The following is a 21,015-nucleotide window of genomic DNA, read 5'->3' as shown; positions in this document are numbered from 1 at the left end:
TTCCACCAAACATTTTCATTTTCATAAATGTCTTTATCTTTAAACCATATCGCTACTCTGGAAACCACAGAGCTTTCTTGCAATTTTAGAGAAAAAAAATAGCTTTCTTTTCTATGCAAAGTGTCCTGGCTTAAAAATCATAAACCGGTTGTTTCCAGTCGGTGTGTTTTTGCGAACGTACCAGTGTCGCCCAACAACCAAATAAAAGATTATCAGGTAAACTGTTCGATACATCCCTTTAACATTTATGGAAAATGTTCCGTATTGTTCTGTGTTTCTATAGCATAGATATTGTTGACCGTGTCACGTAAATTTGAAGATGACGGACATTTTTTTACGGCAAATTATTGTTAGTTTTAATTAGCCTGCTAGCTAACGTTAGCCACCCCATTTCCTGAATGAATCCAGCTGGCAGATTGCTGCAGTATATATTTGTTTACTGTTAACGTCAACTCACACAATATTTTTCTTTTACCGTAGCACATTATGCGGTGACTTACATAAACTAATCAGCTGCGTTGTTCATTTAAAAAAAGTACTACACCCTCCTCATCCCTGTATATGTGGGCTTTCTTCTTCCTGTCTGGCCAGATCATGGAATTCGCAGAGCTGATAAAGACACCCAGAGTGGATGGAGTTGTCTTGCACCGGCCCTTCATGCCCACTGTGGAGGGGACTTTGTGTTTGACTGGCCATCACTTGATCCTGTCCTCCAGACAGGACAACACAGAGGAGCTGTGGCTGCTTCACTCAAATATTGACTCCATTGAGAAGAGGTGACATTAGTTTTGTTTTTATAGGTTCTTTCTAAATGTTTTCATGAACTACCATGATCAAAAGTGAGGAAGCTTAGTGAAAATAGAGTCATAATGCATCTTTGTTTTCAGTGCAACTTGGTAGGTTGTACGACTCATGCCTGCTTCTCTGGAGCTGACGCTCGCATGACTTCTCTAATAAGAGAGTCTCTCAGGCTTTGCAACGGCAGATGATGCCACAACTTTCCAAAGATGAGCTTCAGGAATAACACCTGACATACTTCCTGTTGTACCATCTTTATGTATTGCACCATGTGGGCTACATAAAACTGGTTACATATGGATGATGTGTGGCTTTGAATGTTGCTTCCATAAGGAACTGTGAGAAGACATTATTTCCTTTGTTTTCATTTAGGGTGGTCAAGTTTATGCTGCAAAAAGATAAACAAGGAGGCAATAAAGCTCATTTTCTTTAGCATATATATATAGCTTCCATCCAGGTTATTTCAGTTAGTCATGAAACTACCAGAATGGAGTTTTTTGCTGTTTGTTGTTTTCTGTTCCATGACGTACGGACTCTCTGCTCTGCTTACCTTTTTAAACCAATGTGGACCTTGTCTTTTAGATTTGTCGGGTCTTTGGGAAGCATTATAGTCAAATGCAAAGACCTGAGGGTGATTCAGCTTGACATCCCTGGCATGGAGGAATGTCTCAACATTGCTAGCTCTATTGAGGTAAAGGCTGCATATAGTTGCTCAGCCCTTCCAGGGAGCGATTACAACTCTTGTGAATTACTAACATTTATCTTTGATAATATAGTTAAACATTTTATTTGAAAAACGTGTTAAATCCCACGTGCTATTTAAAATTTTGATTATCATATAGATCTTTTTGTTCCTCTCAAGGCTCTGTCAACACTTGATTCCATCTCCCTGATGTACCCGTTCTTCTACCGGCCCATGTTTGAGGTCATAGAGGATGGATGGAATTCATTTCTTCCACAGGATACCTTTAAAGATTTGGAGTCCATGGTATGAGTCTGATTACTGGCTTTAATTTCTGCATGTGATATTGGAACACAGCTCACCTAACCCAGGGTTGTCAGTCCTTTGTGCTCCATCATTTCCTCTTGTAACATGACACGATTCCCCCTCTCAGACAGATGAGTGGAGACTGAGTGAAGTCAACAAAGACTTCAGCGTGTGTCCATCATACCCCCCTCTGGTGGCAGTGCCTAAAGACATCGATGATGACTCGCTGAAGAAAGTTGCCACTTTCCGCCATGGTGGCCGCTTTCCGGTACTCAGCTACTATCACAAAAAGAATGGCATGGTGAGCTTCAGGCAAATGAGCCGGTCTGCACCTCTTACTGTTTATTTTGCATTTTATTGCTTGTGGATTTGAACTTCATAGAGTCTGAAAGCATCGGAGCACAAAACTGTGTTTAAATCCCGCAAATCTTTCACTTTCAGGTGATGATGCGAGCAGGGCAGCCACTGACGGGCACCAACGGGCGACGGTGCAAGGAAGACGAGAAGCTGATCAACGCCACGCTAAGGCCAGGAAAGCGGGGTTACATCATCGATACGCGCACTATCCATGTTGCCCAGCAGGCCAAAGCTCGAGGTGGAGGATTTGAGTCTGAGGGAAACTATCCACAGTGGAGGAGGATCCACAAGGCCATTGAAAGGTGAGCGGTTAGTACAGGAGTCCAGCGATAAATGACCTTGCAGTCTGGATTTTCAAGTGATTGTTTTCTTGTCATGTTTGAAAGTTAAATACTAAGAAGAGTTGCTACAGTGGCTACAAGATATACGTTTATTGGTTTGATAATAATTACTTATCAGTTTATATGAAGCATTGTGAAATCTGTCATTTCCAGGTCGAATGTCCTCCAGGAGAGTCTGATCAAGCTGGTGGAGGCATGTAATGATCAGTCCCACAGCATGGACCGCTGGTTAAGCAAGCTTGAGGCCTCCAACTGGCAGACTCATGTCAAGGAGGTCCTCACCACTGCCTGCCTGGCCGCCCAGTGCATCGACAGGTCAGAGATCTACGTTTCGCTGATTTGGACCGGTACTGACCGACTTAGAAACGCAGCTGACCTGCTGATAAATTGAAATCTGTATTTTTCTCAGGGAGGGAGCGTCGGTGCTTGTTCACGGAACAGAAGGGACAGACTCTACCCTGCTGGTGACCTCCTTGGCTCAGATTATCCTTGATCCGGCCTGCAGGACCATCAAAGGCTTTCAGAACCTGGTGGAGAGAGAGTGGCTCCAGGTGAGCCTCCCTTGGCTTTGATATAATGCCTAACAGGTTCTTTTACAACTTTTTGACAGAAGTTAGCTGAATGTAAAAGCGCATTGAGGAGTAAGACAAATTGAGTTACAGCTGCATCCAACAAGGATCTCAAGTTCTCTTTGAACACAGTTTTATTATTTGCCTTCTTGCCCCCTCTCACCTTTTTGACCACCCTCCCAGGCAGGTCACCCATTCCAGCAGCGCTGCGCCCAGTCTGCCTACTCCAACAGCAAGCCCCGCCTCGAGGCTCCTGTCTTCCTGCTCTTCTTGGACTGTGTGTGGCAGATCCTTCGCCAGTTTCCCTGTTCCTTTGAATTCACTGAGAGCCTCTTAGTGCTGCTCTTCGAACACGCCTATGCCTCTCAGTTTGGTACTTTCCTGGGCAACGGCGCAGCCGGCAGGTGCGTTCAAGTAGACTGATGTGGGACTACACGCATATTCCCTCCTCATGCTTTTGGTTCTTCGGCCTCAGCTCTCTGCTTGGTGGAGGAGTGGAAATTTATTTTATTCTAGATGGAAAAACTGATCCTTTACCTTAAATGTTCCTGTTCATTTACATGTTAGACGTGTTGTTGAAACTGTAGTCATTTAATGTTCTTGTTACTTAACCTTCCACCTTTCTGTCTATTTACAGAGCCAAATTGTCTCTGCCCGAGAAGACTGTGTCCCTTTGGTCATGGGTTAATCGGCCACAAGAGTTGGAGCGTCTGACCAACCCGCTGTATGAGGCCAACAGTCTTGTAATCTGGCCCTCCGTGGCTCCTCAGAGTCTGCTGCTGTGGGAAGGTAAGAAGAAAGCAAAATGATTGAGAAGTGAAGAAGTAGACAGCAGAGGTGGACTATTGTAGAAGCACTTCCTGAGACCAAAGTAAACTCGAATGCTCCTTGGATTAAAAGGTGTTGAAAGCTCCTCACGTTTAGCCGGATAACACACTTAGATTGGTGAAAACTAGCAAAAATGAGTAAGTGATGAGTAAGAATTTGGAATCACATTTCAGGTGAGTAAAGTTGTCCTTCAAAGTTTTATATTGGTTGCATACTGAATAATAACCCGGTCCCACTTTTTAGGTTTCATGATAAATGTTGACGCTTTGTGAAGTATGTCAGTGCCATGTCATTTGATCGCTGCGTACGCACACTGGGACACTATCTCATATTCTTCTTATGCCAGTGTGGGTTTAACCAAAACCTGAAACCTTTACTGTCTGTGAGTTAAAGGCCTGCACTCTAAAAGCTTACTCAATTGTTGAGAAAAGCTTTGTGATAGCCACATGATTACATCTTTGAGGTAGATGACGTTCACCAGCAGGGGGCACTATTGGCTTAACCATCTGAACTTGTGTCAGATTGACCTTTTGCGCAGCTCGTAAATGCTGTAGCATGCAAGCACACATAACACTGCCTTCTGTGGAGTGAAACCTTCTGAGGTTGCTGCTTTACATTGAGCATCAAACAAAGCAAATATTCATTAAAAAGGTATTATTGCTGTGCAAGCATATCCATTTGAATAGAATAAGGATTTTATGGATGCTTATATTTCAGTTTGAGATGCTTAAAAACCTCATATCTAACTGTGTTGAACATCCAGCGATGACCTGCCACACGTGTCTCTATGTGCAGCCTGCCTGCTTGTCTTATTATAGGCTGTACTCAAGGTATATCCTCACTGACACAGGAGCCTGCTGACGTTTGGGGGTGGAGAACATTTTACAACAAGTTCTCGGTTCAGAATCGTGTACGAGCTAATCTTAGTCCTGCGGCACGCTCGTACCGTGGCGGTCAAAACAGTCTTATGTAAGTGTCGGTCATAAGTGTCGGGCGTATTTTCACAGCGAATGCTGAAATATCAAAAATAGTAACTCTACTTAATAGGTATGCAAATGACAAATGAATCTCTGAAGTAAAACACACTTTGTGTGAAGGTTGCATCTTTAAAGCAGCCTGAGTACATTAGTATAATGCAAGGCTTCAGAAAACTTGTAAAGGACGTTTATAACCCTGCATAGTAACTTAAGAAAGGTTTATAAAGTAAGATAAGTTGTGGATCAGAGCTACGCAGCACTTCATAACAACGGTATCATGAGCCAATTGCAAACCCAGAGAAAACAGCTGCCATTTGTCATAACCAGAAGAGGAGTTTTTTTTGTTTAAGAAAAATAAAATGTCTTATAAACATCAATAATGCACTGTAGCTTGATTTTGTGAGCTTGAGGCAAAGTGAAGTCCCTGTACAGGGTATTTCCAAGTGAGCCGATGAACAGTTTTTATTGTACAGTATATTAAGAGACACGCCCCTCTTTAACAAGCGGACTCAAAATGAAACAATGAAATGTGCATTGTATAAAAAAAAAAGAAAAATAGAACAGCTCTTCATCTTTTAATGAGCATAAATTCTTTCATACAAATGTATTAACCAACACTTTTAAAAATGAGAAAAATCTTCTGCGTGAAAACGGTTTCTCTTTTAGCCTGTTAAATGTTAAATATCACCTACTCAATGGCTTTTCACTACTTGACTGGACAAACTAAAGGTTCTTGTGAAAAATAAATAGCATGTTATGGAATTAGGCTGCCACTTATTGGATATTCTAATTCAGACCTATGCAGCCCTGAACAAACTGTCAGTGTTGTGTTTTTCCTGCGATTTTGAGTTGGTAGTAACTTGATATGCCCTCATATATGCTCTCAAGCTCAGAAAAAGGTTTTATTTATTTATAATATGACCCTTTTGTAAAGTATGTCCACTTCTGAGAATACATAAGCAGTGTTTGCACACGTTGCCCTTCATGGTAATAAACATTTTTAAAAGTTGTATTTAATCATCATATTGTCGTTTGATGTTCATCTAATACTTTATTAACTAAACTTGCTGGAGCTCAGGTTTACAGATGCGACAGCGAGTCACGGTGCTGTACGTAAAATGCAGCGATAACTACGAATGTTTAAAATGGGTGTCATTGAGAGCAGTGCACTTAACTAAGTCAGAATTGGTCAAAGTTGGGAGCTTCAGATGGCTGTAAAGAAACAAAAACAAAGTGATTGAAAAAGAACTTAATTCTTTATGACAAAGAGGGGATCCATGCCAAGCCGTTTGAAAAGAAAAAGGTGGGGGAGGGTTGGATCTCCACAGAGGAGAGGTCATCTGGTTCAGGCAGTCTGTGTTAGGGGCCTCCCTTACTGCCTCGAGCTTTAGACTAACCCCCTCATTCTACATGAAAGTGGAGCCAGACATGCGAGAACTCGCTGGAGCACGTGACATCTTGCTTACAGAGCACTTTAGTTGAAAATGACACAACCGTCTGGGTGAACTTAAAAGACACGCACGTAAGACCACATCTCTGGCTGCTGACGTGGACACGAACAGACACTTGTGGTGTGCAAAAACTCTTTAACATCTCACACAAACCTCGACGTAATCGGGCCAAAATTGTTTCATTGTTTCATTCCACCTTGGAAAAGTAAGTTACTTTAATAAAGGTCATATTAACCTTAGAATGTTTGATGAAAAGGTAGAGCGGTGTTGTAAGTGATCTGCTGTCACTATGACCGACAGGGTTGTCCCCGCACTGCTCTGTGCATTCCAGTCATGCAGCAAATCTCTGTGGTGGCACCTGTTCCTCTACACCCACCATTAAGATCCAGTCATTGAAGAGACCAGTTTTTTCAACACTGCTTGAGGTCACCTCACGTTAGTTTCAGGCTCATACAAGGAAGTCGGTGAGAGCTTTCAAATTCGCGCAGGATTTTTCACTCAGAACATAATCAGGTTTTCACACAAGTCTGAAAAGTAGATAAAGAGAACCTGATTACGAAAATTAGCACAAAAATATGCACTCGATCATCCAATATTAGATATTTGTGGTTGAAATGAATAAACTGCTGTGCACCTTTCGTCATTGGCATGAATTACTGGAACAACACGTTTCTGGTAACTGTTGATTGGTGCTCCACATGAGCGGGGAGGAATTTGAGTTGATTTCTCTGTACAGAACAAGCTTCGACTCTGGGATGTTGGAGGATTTCGTCACACGAACTGCTCGCTTTAGACTATGGATTTCGTCCTTTGCATTCCGAAATGTTACCTTTAGTCATATTAAACTTTTTTTTGGTTTGTTTTCATTTGAGAATGTATTTGGTATAATTCAGCTTTCGTTGTTCCTTTCACGGTGGCAGCGATCTAAGCCCAAATCATGAGATAAATCCCTTTTCTTTTAAATAAAAAACAAGGTCCTCGCTTATATCTGATTGTCATCCCATTTTCTGCAGACACCTGCTGAACCTCAAAGTTTGCACACTTTTGACAGTTAGAGTTATGTTTCTATATATAAGCATTTCCTAGAAAGTTTGAAAGGATTCATTAAAGGTTTATCAGTGTCAGTGCAGAACAACTTCCAGCTTATTTATGCAAATCGTCTGGCCACAATTCTCTGGATTTCATGCAAATATCGTAAGATAATGTTTCCTTTTAACTGTCTGTGTATGTTCTGTGTTTCATACTTCCATGTGCATGTGCAGGATAGTAACTATACACTTGACCTTAATTATGAATATGTCCTGAGCACAGCAGAAACAGGTGAAACCATGTCTTTTATTGTAAGTTCTGGTGCTAACCGACCACTCGCATCTCTCCTGTTCTGTTGCAGGAGTGTTCCTTCGTTGGAACCGATCCTCCAAGAGTTTGGACGAGGCTTACGATGAAATGGTTCATATAATTGAATATAACAAGGAACTTCAGAACAAAGTTAATACCCTGCGCAGGCAGCTGGCCCAACTGGAAACAGAAGATCCCTTGTTGCATACCCCATAGGAAGAGAGACAAAGAGGTGGAAAAAGGGAGAAAATATCAATATAACTGCATACAAACTAATCAGACATTTAATTTAAAGATATTTGAGAACATAATCTAAATTAATCTCTTTGATTCTGAATTTGTTATCCTTTACACATTGAAAATAGCTTAAGAAATGTGTTTTGTCATGTTGTATCATCGCAGACTAGGCGGCAGTGAGAGAAAGACCATTTATCTCACAGTACAGGGGGCAAAAAAGAAAAGTGTATTTCCTGAAGTTACACTTAACACTTGAAAACAGAAACTGTGTATATCAGTGCAGAGTTCACGTTTTCATCAAACATCCTGCTGAATGCATACACCACCGAAGTACTGCAGAGTAACTATGGCAACATATGGGGTGCCATAAGGCAGCACATGACTGCAGCATGTTGAGATGAAATGCGTAGGTTGGGTCTGCGACCCGCTGTACTGTACAGCGTAGGAGTTTCTGTAATATGCATATATTTGACCAAAATATTATGAGTCTTGTTGGTTTATTAGATCATAACTTGGCCAGAATAGTTAGTAGTAGCTCAATTGCGCAAAAGCTTTCCTTAATACAGCCTCAGAAAACATTTACACTGTTAACATTGCAGCCTAATTCTGCATTAACGTGATTCAAATGTGTGTGACGCAGGCAAAGTGTCAAAATGGAGCTGAGGGTCGTGTCGTCATGAGGATCAGTGGCACTCGACAGAGTTGGGTTATGCTTTAAAGACTAAATTCCATTTTGTTATGTTGAAATTTCTGTGTTCGAGGACACAATTGAACAAAGAACATGGCTGAGTTTTATAGTCTGACACTTTTGTGTAAAATGTCAATTTCTTTGTGTTTATACAGTGTATGAAGCCATAATCTGTTCCAGAAACGCACTCTTCATACATGATTTTGTTTAAAGAAAATGATTGTCATATTAGTCTGAGTTGATATGAACAAACACCGATGACAGCGGCGGTAGAAGAGTTCCTCTTTCTGAACTCCCTTCATCTAATGTGTCATTTTCTGACCTACCCAGCTGCATGGTATTAAGTCAGTGGTCAGCTGCTTCAAAACCTTTAACTCTGCTGTCAATATAGTTGCAGTTAATTATGTTCAGCAAAGCCTGCCCTCTTTTCTTCTCTGTCCTCTCAGGACTTTTTTTTTTCTGTGCCATCTTTTGGCACTTCAGAGTTCTTCATGCTGGACTCTGGTTATTATAAGAAAACGGTGGTTTAGAGGTAGAATCAAATGCACTTTGCTCGTTTTTTTGCCAATTTAGTTTGCTCGTCAGTGATCAAATGCATTATCTCTGCTTTTTTAAATAGCATCTCAATGTCGCTTCAAAAGGGTCGTATATTAATCCCGCTAAACTACTATAAACTGCATTAAAGCCAAAAATAAAAAAAAAGCTTACGTCTATGTACGTTCAACTTCTGCACTACTGAAAAACAACTTAAGCGGTGAGTTAAGCCAGATCAAATGTGTGACGTTTTAATGATTATACAAATGTATGCTTGCATCAATATCTGAATATTATTTTCTTTGTATAAAAAAAAAAATGACACTGTCACTTCCGGTCTGTTGTACCGACCCTCTGTGTGTGACGCCTTACTGTAACAGCAGAGTTCATCATGAATGTGTATGTGCTGTGGTGCTTGTGGAAATCTATTACCGCTCAAAAGGTTTCGATGTTTTCAGGTTTTCACGGCATTAAAAGTGGACGCTTTACTGCTTAATCATCGTGAAACGAGAAATGGTCATTTTCAGTCCTCTTGTTGCGTCATCCGAGACTCTTAACAGTATTAGGTTGACTTACGTCTTTTGAAAGAGGTGCAGTTTTTTAAAAAAGCTGCTCTGGTGGGAAAAAAAAGAAAAGAAAAAAGAAGCGATAACGTGTCCTTGTATAAAAGCATTATTGGAGAACTTTGCGACCCTCTCAGCCATGTGCGTCTGACTTGTTATGCACATTTCCAGGCCTGAAACTACCCTCCTGCACCCGGGGGCTGAGGTTCAACACTTTGCTTTCCAGCCCTGCACCCCAACGTCTGCTTTTCACAGTTGCTTGACATTTGTGTGGGCTTATAAAAAAAAAAAAAAAATAATAAATCACGAGTAGGAAACGTTTGCAGAGCCCACGCAGATGCTTGTTTTTAGGACGGTGGTCTTTCTTCCGGCAGTTGTAGGGGGGAGCCAAAGAGCTAAATAATGGACACATTCTCGGTGAAGCCCTATCAATTAACCCACAAAAGGTACAACTCGGTTCGTATCATATCACGCGATCGATTTTAACAAAAAGGCAGAAGAAGTATAAAACTAAGGGCACCTCGTGATTCGGTAGCATGTAAAAAAAAAAAAAAAAAAACACAATCTGAGATGTAGATCTTGATCTTTCTGTCATTTCTCTTGAGGATAGCACCGCCTGACCTTTGGGTGAACTCCCTGAGATGTCCACTCCCAGGAAGCTTGCCCAATCTAGCAAGTTTTCCACTTGTGAAAAAAATAACGCTCTCACTATAGAATGATAAGTTATCCAAATAGTTTGGAAATGCCCTTATAAGTCAAGGCTTCCCAGCTTGATGTGCAGAAACAGTTGTTAATGCCATAATATATTCTGATGTCTTGCCTCCTAGTGTGACCTGGAGTTACTTCATAACTTACTGGAGATGACCACGTAATTGTTCGAAATCATGGAAGTGGAAGAGGGAGTAGCTACTTTCAGTGGAAGAGGGAGTAGCTACTGTCATTGTCGCATGACATATGTTTCAGCGCTATTGTGTGTGATAGAGGAGCAGCTGAAATTCACTCCTCTCTCCCCCTCCCCGTTATGGCTGTTCAGAGGTTAGTAAACAGCACCACCGTCACCTCACCCGTATTCCTGCTGCTGTGACGAAGCAATCATCTGATGAGGAATAAATAGCCCGGGATCAGCTGCTTTACTGTTTACAGTTCAGCCGACACCTCTCATCATATGCATAACGCATCAAGAGTGTTGTCTCCGTGCTGGTTTATGGCTGGAAGCCCGCCACTAATCACAAAATGTTCCTTGATAGGCCCCTGAATGGACAGACTGTGTGTAGATCTGCCCTCTTTTTTTTTTTTTTTTTTGGTTTATTTTCTTTTGTAGAATGGGTTTTGATTTCAGAAGTTAACAGGTTTGAACACTTTCAATAGGCTGCCTCTCATCCGTGTCATCTCACAGTTATCAAGTGTCATTTTCCTGTCAGGCTTCCCAGAAATGAGCGATATTGGACTGAGGTTATTAAAGTTCACCCGCATAAAACAAAAATGACAATCTTTGACTCTTGGAAATACCATAGAGATATTTAAGCTTGTTTTCTGTGAAAAACAACAACAACAACAACAAAAAAAAAAAACACATGGTAAATACATACGATTAGATAACAGAAAGAAAATAATATTAGGAAATGAGCCAGTTTACTGATTAACTTATCTTTGGGATCTCTTTGGCCATCCCCAATCTACCGCAAACAAACCTCAGAGACAAACCTCACACCATGTTTCCTTCGTAAGCATGACATGATTCCAATAAAACGGATACACTGTCAGATGTGCAACGCCTTTTTGATTAAAGTTGCATTGATTTCTACACTTCTGTGGGCCCTCACTTGAGCTCTTCTGGTGCAGGGAGTCACATTTGTTATCAACTATCCTGCTCTCAAGGACATGTTGGATGGATTTACCTCCAATGGCATGAAACGAACCATAAAAGCACAGAATTTGTTTGTTTTTAAATTCAGATAAACTGAGCCGGTTCATTAATTTTACACGTCAAAAGAGGACCGCTTAAATTTGAGCCACATAGCGCCAACTCACAACAACTGGCCTTCTCGGTTCACATTGCACAGAGAAAGCCAACAATTCGCGCGGTCACACGATGGGAGGGAGAGGTCTACGAGGGAGGACCGCACCTCCATGGCTTCACCAATCCGAGACAAAGCCGGCTCCTCCTGTGGCCAGATGGCCGCTGATATATAGTAGAGGGCGCAGCTGATGCAATACTGAAAGGAGATAACTCACGCAGGCATCGCGTCAGAGCGCCGGAGGAACAGCTCACAGGAGGAAGCTGCATCTCTTCCCCGAGACAGAGTCAGACAAGATCGTTGTCCGCTTTTTCTTCTGTCAATCAACCGGTGAGTAAACTGTGGCAGATAAAATGCAGTTCTTTAATGATTCCTTTATAATAGACATAGATGATTCAAATGAATGTTTTAATGAAATACGATGTAATGTACCGGCCACGTGTAATGCGCTGTTTAAAAGACGATGGGGGGCGCACAAACAGACCCTCGCTGCTTTTTGGTGGAGCAAAGACTTTTATTGTGTTTTATTTTTAGTGTATTTTAGATGTGTGTCTGCCCGGTTAACGGTGACGTGTTCGGCTCAGGCCAACACAGCTTCAACCCGCTGCTTTGGCCCGATCTCATTTTTTTTCTTAGTGATTCACTGCCTCTTGCAGGTCCCTCCCCTTAAAAAAAGGGATAATTTACAGCTTGGATAATGGTTCCCATTCAGGACCGTTTTCACCCTTCCTAAAGAGCTCGCCACGTTGTCTGTGTGACAAAGCTGCGCTATTGAACTTGCGTATAACCTCAGTGATGCCACCATGGCGCGTGGGGTGGGGTGGAGGGGAGCAGGTCTGAACCCTTATTACACAACTGCCTCGAGAGACGTCAAATGTAGCGTGCACACCAGGGAACAGCACACTCGGGGTGCGATAGAGCACTAAATTAGAAGTTTTATAGTTGATGCCAGTCTGTGTTCTCGGTTACAAATGATTAAGTGTTTAATATGGTGTGCTGTATAATTTGACTCCTCATTAATGAGCTCAAGACCAGGTTTGCTGTAAGTGATTCCTAATGCGTTCTAAAAATATGTCCAAATCCGCACTCATCGACCTGTTCTTGGCACGGCTTTCCTCCTCCGTGCGCCCCTGTACGCCCTCTCTCGCTGATTGGCTCACCGCGAAGGCAGGGCAGTATAAATATTCTCGTGTTACACTCCTCACTCTTAGTTTTGGAAGCCCTCAGCACCAAGGTAAGCTCATCCTTGGTATTATGTATATTACCAAAGCACTGAGCTGGTCTCTTAGAGCTACTTGACTCAGTTTTGTAAGAGCAAAGTTTGGTCAAAGTTAGGCTGACAGTAAAGGAAGTGTTTGCTCAATGCACCTGCTTCCTTCAGCTGTGGGTGTCTCCCCTGTTTGCAGATTTTCTGCCGTCCTTACTTAAGGACTGTGCATTGTGTGATTTGTCTCTTGGTGCCGAGGATTTGGAGGAGAGCCCAAACCTCACATTATAGCCAGCAAATGCGCTCAGAGAGGACTCCAGACAATGGCTGTCAAATATACAAAAAGAGCTCTGAGCCAACTAGTTTTTCAGCATATGATTGCATTTGTATGACTTTCTTTTTTTGTTTTTCTCTGTAGATACCCAACATGCCTGTTATCAGAACCCTCACCAAAGTGGCCAAACAGGCCCTTCTCAGCACTTCTGGGTGTGGCTGCCAGCCCTTCACTGTGGCCGTGCGCGCCATCAGCTTCTCCCCTCGGCAGGTCACATCCGATGCCAGCTTCCACTCGGTGTCCTTCTCGGAAACAGATCACCCCAAGGTGCTCATCACAGGTAAGAAACATCTGGCTATGGCAGTTTGCAACCGTCAAACACAGTAGAGCACGTTGCTCCCAGTAAAAAAAGTTGTTGGGTTGTTTTTTTTTTCTTAAAGAAGTTAGGATGAGGATTGTGAAGTTAAATCATGAGCTTGTACAAAATGTGCTCTGGGGTGACTTTAAGAGCAGCAGGATTTGTTAGAAGTTTGGCAATGAAAGCGGGAAGGGGTTCCAGTTGGACACAAACAGTGTGTGTCAAACGCTTTATCCTATTTTCTTATGGACCACTCTCCCAGTTACTTCAATATCCATGGAAACCAGCTGAATTCAATGTGTGCCATGCATTAAAGTGACAGTTTTGTCCTTTGCAGGTGGCCTGGGGCAGCTCGGAGTGGGACTGGCCAAAATGTTGAGGTGAGGATTCATATTCATTTTGCCCTCCGGCTCGTGTCTTTTTGTGTTCTAACAACACAGTTACATAATTCTTCATGCATTTCAAGTTGTACAACATTGACTGCCTTACAGGAAGAGGTATGGAAAGAACAACGTCATTCTGTCTGACATCAGGAAACCCCCAAGCGACGTTTACCACAGCGGTGAGTAAAGTCAGAGGGTTCTGGAATTGAACTGGTTTGGTTAATGTTTAAACGCACAAACAAAAAACTCTGTTGCATTGTGACCGAACACCAAGTTCCTCTGGTGACATTATCTATGACTAATACTGAACCTTTTAAAAAAAAATTCTGACATTTCGCAAACTGGGAAGCTGCCATGTTGTAAATCTATCATAGCCTTTCACCTCTGCCTAAATCCTCGTTTCATTCCGATTGTCAACATCGAGGGTGTTGCGTCTTCCCAGAAATGACAGTTGTACTTATCAGTTGTTGTAAACCATCATGTGACACTTTCCTCTCACGACATACGAGGAAAAAAAAGGTGGCGTGAAACGTCTTTATTATTTTAGCCGCTATAGAATTGTGGCTATTTTCCTCCATTCGTAAGCTTTTGGAAAGATTTGAATGATCACCGAATAAATGTGTGAAAGGACAACACTGTGCAGACTCTAGGCTGATCTCAGACGCAGTAATGAGGCAACGGCTGGACTCGTTCGCTGCTCATACGAAATATTTCGGTTCTCATCTTTTTTTCCAATTCGGAATTAGTTTCCAATTTTGCTATGAAGCAGTAATGTTTTAGCTTCAGGATTTTGCATCAGTCCAGTATTTTTCTGCAAATGTTGCGAATAATAAATGACTTTGAACCCCATCTAAAATCATCTCTCTTACCTCCAGGCCCCTTCATCTACTCGGACATCCTGGACTACAAGAACCTGCGGGAAATTGTGGTGAACAACCGCATCACTTGGCTGGTTCACTACAGCGCCCTCCTCAGTGCTGTAGGAGAAGCTAACGTGGCCTTGGCACGCTCTGTTAACATCACCGGTGAGTGAACACATTCCAAACTCCTCCTTTGCAACAGTTTGCTGCATATATGACTATATATATATATATATATATATATATGACTATCATCCTATATAAGTAATTTATTTATCCCTTTTCTTTCTTTCTTAGGGCTTCACAACATCCTGGATATCGCGGCAGAGCACAGCTTGCGTCTGTTTGTCCCCAGCACCATTGGTGCCTTTGGTCCAACTTCTCCCCGCAACCCTACGCCAGATCTGTGTGTGCAGAGACCTCGCACCATCTATGGCGTTTCCAAAGTCCATGCTGAGTTAATGGGAGAGGTGAGAGCCCAGACTTTCATTGGGTCAATTAAATCTAAAGCCCATCATTAAGCAGGCACCTCCGCCTTTACGATATTGATTGGTCTTAAAACCTTGTAAATCATTTTCCATCGATTTCTATCATCACAGTGGTTTATTCTTTTGTGTCCTCCGACAGTACTACTACCACCGTTATGGCCTGGACTTCCGCTGTCTCCGCTACCCGGGAATCATCTCTGCTGATTCCATGCCAGGAGGCGGCACAACAGGTAGGAGAGATGAAGATCTATACAAACATGATATTTATATGGAAGTGTCGGGCGTATATAATACAGCATTTAAAATGACATCTGGAGAGGTTCTTAAAGTTGTCAACTGGTGGTATTAAAACATTTTTGGTTGTTATGCATCTTGCTATCTTTAGACACGACATGACTTGTTGCCTTAATCCACCGTCTAGCTTGTCTTTATATTTGAGATTTCACATGCCACCACACCCAAATTCCGAGAGCTCTCTGGGAAATGTTCGAATGGGTGTAATCCTAATGTACTTTCTGTCTCCCACTAGATTATGCTGTCCAGATTTTTCACGACGCAATCAAGAGCGGCAAGTTTGAGTGCAACCTGCGACCCGACACGCGGCTGCCCATGATGTACATCGACGACTGCCTGCGTGCCACGCTGGAGGTGATGGAGGCACCAGCTGAAACTCTGAGTATGAGGACTTACAACATCAATGCCATGAGTTTTACCCCCGAGGAGTTGGCCCAGGAGCTCCAGAAGCAGATGTCCGAGCTGGAGGTTACGTATGATGTCGACCCTGTACGACAGGCAATCGGTAAGCTTCCCTGCAGATTTTTTTCCATAAACACTAACTTGGTGTATTTTTTTGTGGTCAATTCAGGATGTCCTCACAATCTTGATTAAATTCCACGTTCTGCTTCGTTTTAGCCGACAGCTGGCCGATGAACTTCGATGATTCCAACGCGCGGAAGGACTGGGGCTGGAAACACGATTACGATCTGCCGGAGCTGGTCCAGACAATGCTGAACTACTTTGGTGTGGAGACACGTATGGCTCGTGTTAACTGAAACACTGCATCAGTCTTTCCTTTGTATATAATGTAAAACCAGACCAAAGAGAATAGAGAAACTTGGCCTGTAAATAGTTGTTCTCTCAATTCTCCGGTGTCAAATGAGAAGGGCTCTGCTTGCCTGCCGCAAGACTCCCGTGTCTACAGAATGCGAAGGTCAGTGCGGGCTTGACCATCCTCCCTGTTCTCATCTGTGTAGCCCTTTGCTTCAGAAAGCCCTTTGCTTTTCCCTTTTTTCTGCTTGCACATTTGGTTGATGAGCAGTCTGTCAGTGGAAGGGTGTCAACAGTGTTGGGGATATCAGCCTGTTCCTTGAATACTTGTTAGGATGAACAAGAGAATTTCTTTCGACTTAAATGTTGGGAAAGTGCATACATTTTGTAATATTAATCAGTTTAAGAGATGGGGAATGTTGAAATGAGCTTTTCTGGGCATTTCTCACTGATTTTCCAAATGGATCAGGGTTCGGTCTTCTGCTAGATTTCCAAGGATTGTCAATATTAAGTTACTGAGGCCTATAGCTCTTGGGGCTCAAATCAGGCTAGAGGTGTTCAAATATTTTTTGATGCACTTTAAAGTGAAGGGGGGGGGGGGGCACAGATCGTCGAGGGTGATTATCAGATGCAGTGCAGTTCAGTAGCTCTATAAAATTCTTCTTCTGTTTATTCCAATTACCTTTATTTATTATGTTGCTGTTAAATGTTGGGGAGCTTAGTCACGCAAAAGCATTTAACGCTCTTGTTTTAAAGTGCTTCTCTTCTCACTTTTGTTATTTAATTTTTTTTCAGCAGTTTTCACATTTTTTTTCCCAAAAGGGAACCGTGACGCCAACTGTCACATCTGTCACACTTTGATGTCTGTAAAATAAAATGGAAACTTTTTTTAAGTGCAAAAGAGGTCCCGTCTGCTCTTTTCTTCATAAAAGCAAACTTTGACAATAAACGTTTTTATTTATTTTTTTCACATACCTTTGTGGTAATTCTATGACCTTAAAGTATAAACATGTAAAAGTTTTCACTACTGCTGCGGGCAGGTGAGACCGTCCACGTGTCCGAAATGATGGGGACGTACAGATGGTGAAATGAAACCTCTTAGATATGGACTACAGAAGAAACCCGAGAGGCGTACGTGGAGAAAACCACCTACCAAATCTGTCTTTTTTTCTTTTCTTTTTCTCTCTAAGACTCAGCTGCTTTGCATGGAACCAGTGCAGTGCAGATGGAAGACTACACTTGCAGAAATGTGAAATGAAATGGAAAAAAAATGCATTATACAATAAGGGATAGAATTTGCCAAACCAGAAATCAAAGTCAAATGACTATCAATCAAAGTTATTGGACTAAAATGACATGGCTGTTTTTTTTTTGCCTGTTTAAAACTCAGTATAGTTTCTTATCAGTAAGACTGAACAAAACTGAAATCATTCAAACAAAACTGAAATCATTAAAATGTGAAACTTAAAACTTACAATTCTGTTTTTTATTAAAAATCTAATTTTGTGAATAAACCTTTTGTTCAGCAACACAAATTATTCTCCTTTTGTTACCTTGGAGGAAGTAGACTTTATTTGCTGCTGAGCAAATACAGCATATGGGTGTGCAGTAGACTTCTATCAAATAACACTTAGCAAATAACCCAGAGAAACATATCCTCAGCACATCAGCAAAAGCATTCAACCAGAGCCGGTGCACTTTTTCCACAAAAGCACAATCAGAAACGGTAACCTTGAGGACTGTAATGTCCTGAACTAAACATTTGATAGCCTTTCTTCAGTGTCTCTGCGTCAGTGATTGCAGCATTTCTGGGTGACCTTGTTTTGTTCTGTTTGCCGTTGAGCTGGGGGCACAGACTGGCTGGAGGCACCCAGAGATCAGAGATCACTCATTACATGTTAGTCAAGCAAAAGAACGTGAAGTCTTTCTTCTCACCCATCCCATACATGAACTCTCACCACAACTTCCTGTCCCTAAATGTCTACCATTGAAACCACAGATGCACTCGCCCCGCAAGTGTCCTGTTATTTCAAGCCTCAACTAACTTTAGAAATGGAATAAATCAATTGCAGTCGTTACCAATTAAATCATTTCATGTGTCAAAAATCTTTATGTTGGAGATCAAAAGTTTGCAAGATTGTTTGCTTTTGGGAGATCTGCAGAAATGAAGCTATAGTTCCAAATATACTTCTAATTCAGAGAGTTTACTGACTTTACTGATTCAGTTCTTATGTTTTTTTTTTACAGTGCTGAGGGAGCAGTCGGCTGTGAAGAAATCCACCTACTAATTCAGAACTTACAACACACATCCTGCTCATACTCACTGTTGTCTTTGTGGTCAAAGGCACAATGTTCCTGCATGCAATGTTTGTTTTGCGTCCCTGTATGTAAAACTCACTCGTCATGTGTTTTGCATTCAAAGCTTTCAAGAGAAGTGAGACAGACAGCAGAAAAAAAACGCCCGGCATCTGATGAGCCTTCGCTTTCTGCTTCTATGTGTTGTAAAGGAATCGTTAGCTCTTATGTAAGACCTCCCTCAGGGGTGTGCACATACACTTACAGTCCCGACTCCCATGAACCAATCAGCAGGCTTCCTCAGCTGCCCGAGCCACTGTATTTTGATCATCAAGGTGTAATAAGATTCCCACTGTGTGGGAGGGACACGGGATGGGAGTCATAACATTTTGTCCCACAGCTGACATTCCAGATGAGGTTCTACCGTCATGGTAATGATACCACTTTCCTTGCTCATATAATCATGACCCTCTCTTTAGCCAGGAGAATAAACTCCAGCGGTGTTTTACTGGAAATGATATCACTCCTTTATGGTAACATGGCTGGTTAAAAAAGCGTCCTGTTTCCAACAACGTTTTTATAAAGGTTTTATAAAGGTGTGTCGTGTGTGTTTTGTGCTGATTTACTACAAAAATAAATCTAATCAGAAGGGAGTAAAGCAACTGAAATGGACTTTATTAATTCATTAATTTCCTATACCCGCCTCATCCAATTCACGGTCACAGGGGAGTAGAGCCTAGAGGCGGGGTATGAAATGACCTTTTTGGAAACACTTTTGTTAATCATTTAACTTCCCTGCGTCAGTGGTCTGAATTACATATTCATATTCTGGTGTGTTTTAACAAAGTTTTTGAGCACATATGAACATTACACTGCTCCATCAACACTTTAAATACAAACCTTAAGCACAACATGGCATTATCAAAAGTTTTACAAACGCATTAATGACTGTCACATACAGTTAGTGCTCTTTCGGGGATGGCTGACAAAAGACAGTCTTGTGTATCAAGATAACAATATTGACTGTCGCTGGACCCTGTCTGGCCTCTGTTACGCAATCCTTGCTTTAATCCCACACTTGAGGTGGTGACTTTTAATCTAATTTGGGGGTCAAATTAGAGTTAACACAATCAAGCTTTGAGCACTATCAACTTAAATTGATATGCACCAGAACAGCGGACACAGCGGACAGTGAACACTGTTGACTTTAATCCCCAAAAAATTTAGTGCAATTAGACTGCGTTGCATGCAGTTTTGAGAGTAATGTTTGATCGGAAACATCTTGTGCCTGGGAAAAAGAGATCAAGTTTCATAAGAACAAAAGTTGTATTTTACTGGAACATCTTGTGCATCTAGTGCCTGGGAAAGACAATCAAGTCTTACAAGTGATTTAAACATGATGAGACACAAGCATAAGGCTAAATAAAATTTTCCATGATGGATGTATGGCACCTCAAACCAAAAGTGTTCGACTTTGTAAACAAATAAACTCTGGAAGTGAGTAAGAAGAGTATCATTTTTGGGGGTCTTTTTTCCTAATTCATTAAAGACATATAGTTGAATTATATAAATAAAATAAAGGTGACTGCATATCATAAGATAACGTGTATTACTCAGACAACTTTTGCGTCCACAATACAAAATCTGAAACACATAGTTTTGGTTTCTTACATTTGTTTGACATGATGACTGTGGGCACTGCTGCGGCATATGTGGAAGTATTTTGCATGAGTAATCATGTTCAGCATTTGCCTTGGGCATTAACAAGATGTTCACATGTGCCTCATGTCAAGTCTAATGTTTTTTACTTCTGATAAGACTGATCAGTTGAAAGAAAGCTTTTATAGTAAATAAGGTACTTTAAGACACCAAGTCATTTAATTTCTTATTACTGCAAAGCAGCCACCCTTAGAATGGACTCCACTGGGAGCTTCTGAAACAACTTTGCATGTCTCTTTTATGTTAAATCACATGTACAGATAAAAAAGAAGAAAGAAAGATGAATAATATAAAACTATAAAAGCATCTGCAAGTGGGGTCAGCCAACTACACCACACTCTGTTGCTTTAAGCCAACCTCTGGTACAGTAGATGCTGGTGCTAGACGCTGTTCCTGGGTACACGTTACATAAGATTGACTTTGATTATCATGTGCAATACAGTTGGTCCAAATTTCCACTTCAGCTGTTTACTTTGGAGTGCCTGGAACCATTGCATTCAAGTATATATATATATCTATATCTACATATAGATATAGATATATATATGGATATATATATATATGGATATATCTATATATGTGTGTGTGTGTGTGTGTGTGTAGTATATCGCTATTCTGCATCATAGTAGGCTACTAGTCTGTCATGTTTTATGTTTTATTTTACCTTCACTGATTTAACTTAATTCAATTCAAGTTC

The 21,015-nt window shown here is 41.5% G+C and overlaps 3 protein-coding genes across 4 annotated transcripts in view; 2 read left to right on the top strand and 1 right to left on the bottom strand.

Moving 5' to 3' along the window:
• Positions 1-21,015, bottom strand: part of rps12 (ribosomal protein S12) — a 148,603-nt gene that overhangs the window by 120,255 nt on the left and 7,333 nt on the right. The window lies entirely within an intron of this gene.
• mtmr9 (myotubularin related protein 9) lies at positions 157-9,305 on the top strand. Its single transcript, XM_072362366.1, has 11 exons — positions 157-216; positions 592-776; positions 1,381-1,489; positions 1,661-1,786; positions 1,914-2,087; positions 2,228-2,445; positions 2,638-2,799; positions 2,894-3,035; positions 3,237-3,457; positions 3,691-3,842; positions 7,700-9,305. Exons 2-11 carry the CDS (start codon positions 595-597, stop codon positions 7,861-7,863), a joined length of 1,650 nt encoding a protein of 549 aa, XP_072218467.1. The 5' UTR covers positions 157-216; positions 592-594; the 3' UTR covers positions 7,864-9,305.
• Positions 11,877-17,264, top strand: tdh (L-threonine dehydrogenase). Of its 2 annotated transcripts, none has more exons than XM_072361909.1 (9): positions 11,877-12,017; positions 13,313-13,508; positions 13,864-13,906; positions 14,018-14,088; positions 14,785-14,934; positions 15,067-15,239; positions 15,397-15,487; positions 15,787-16,056; positions 16,170-17,264. In XM_072361909.1, the coding sequence occupies exons 2-9, from the start codon at positions 13,322-13,324 to the stop codon at positions 16,307-16,309; spliced, it is 1,125 nt and encodes a 374-aa protein (XP_072218010.1). In that variant the 5' UTR covers positions 11,877-12,017; positions 13,313-13,321; the 3' UTR covers positions 16,310-17,264. The 2 variants fall into 2 exon arrangements, with proteins under 2 accessions (XP_072218010.1, XP_072218011.1); XM_072361910.1 differs by lacking the exon at positions 11,877-12,017 and adding an exon at positions 12,859-12,921.

Source organism: Leuresthes tenuis, unplaced genomic scaffold, assembly GCF_036924035.1.
Source record: "Leuresthes tenuis unplaced genomic scaffold, fLeuTen1.0.hap1 SCAF_13, whole genome shotgun sequence".
In the NCBI taxonomy this organism is placed as follows: domain Eukaryota; kingdom Metazoa; phylum Chordata; class Actinopteri; order Atheriniformes; family Atherinopsidae; genus Leuresthes; species Leuresthes tenuis.
Note: the sequence above shows the minus strand (reverse complement) of the source record. Positions and strands in the feature narration are given on the sequence as shown.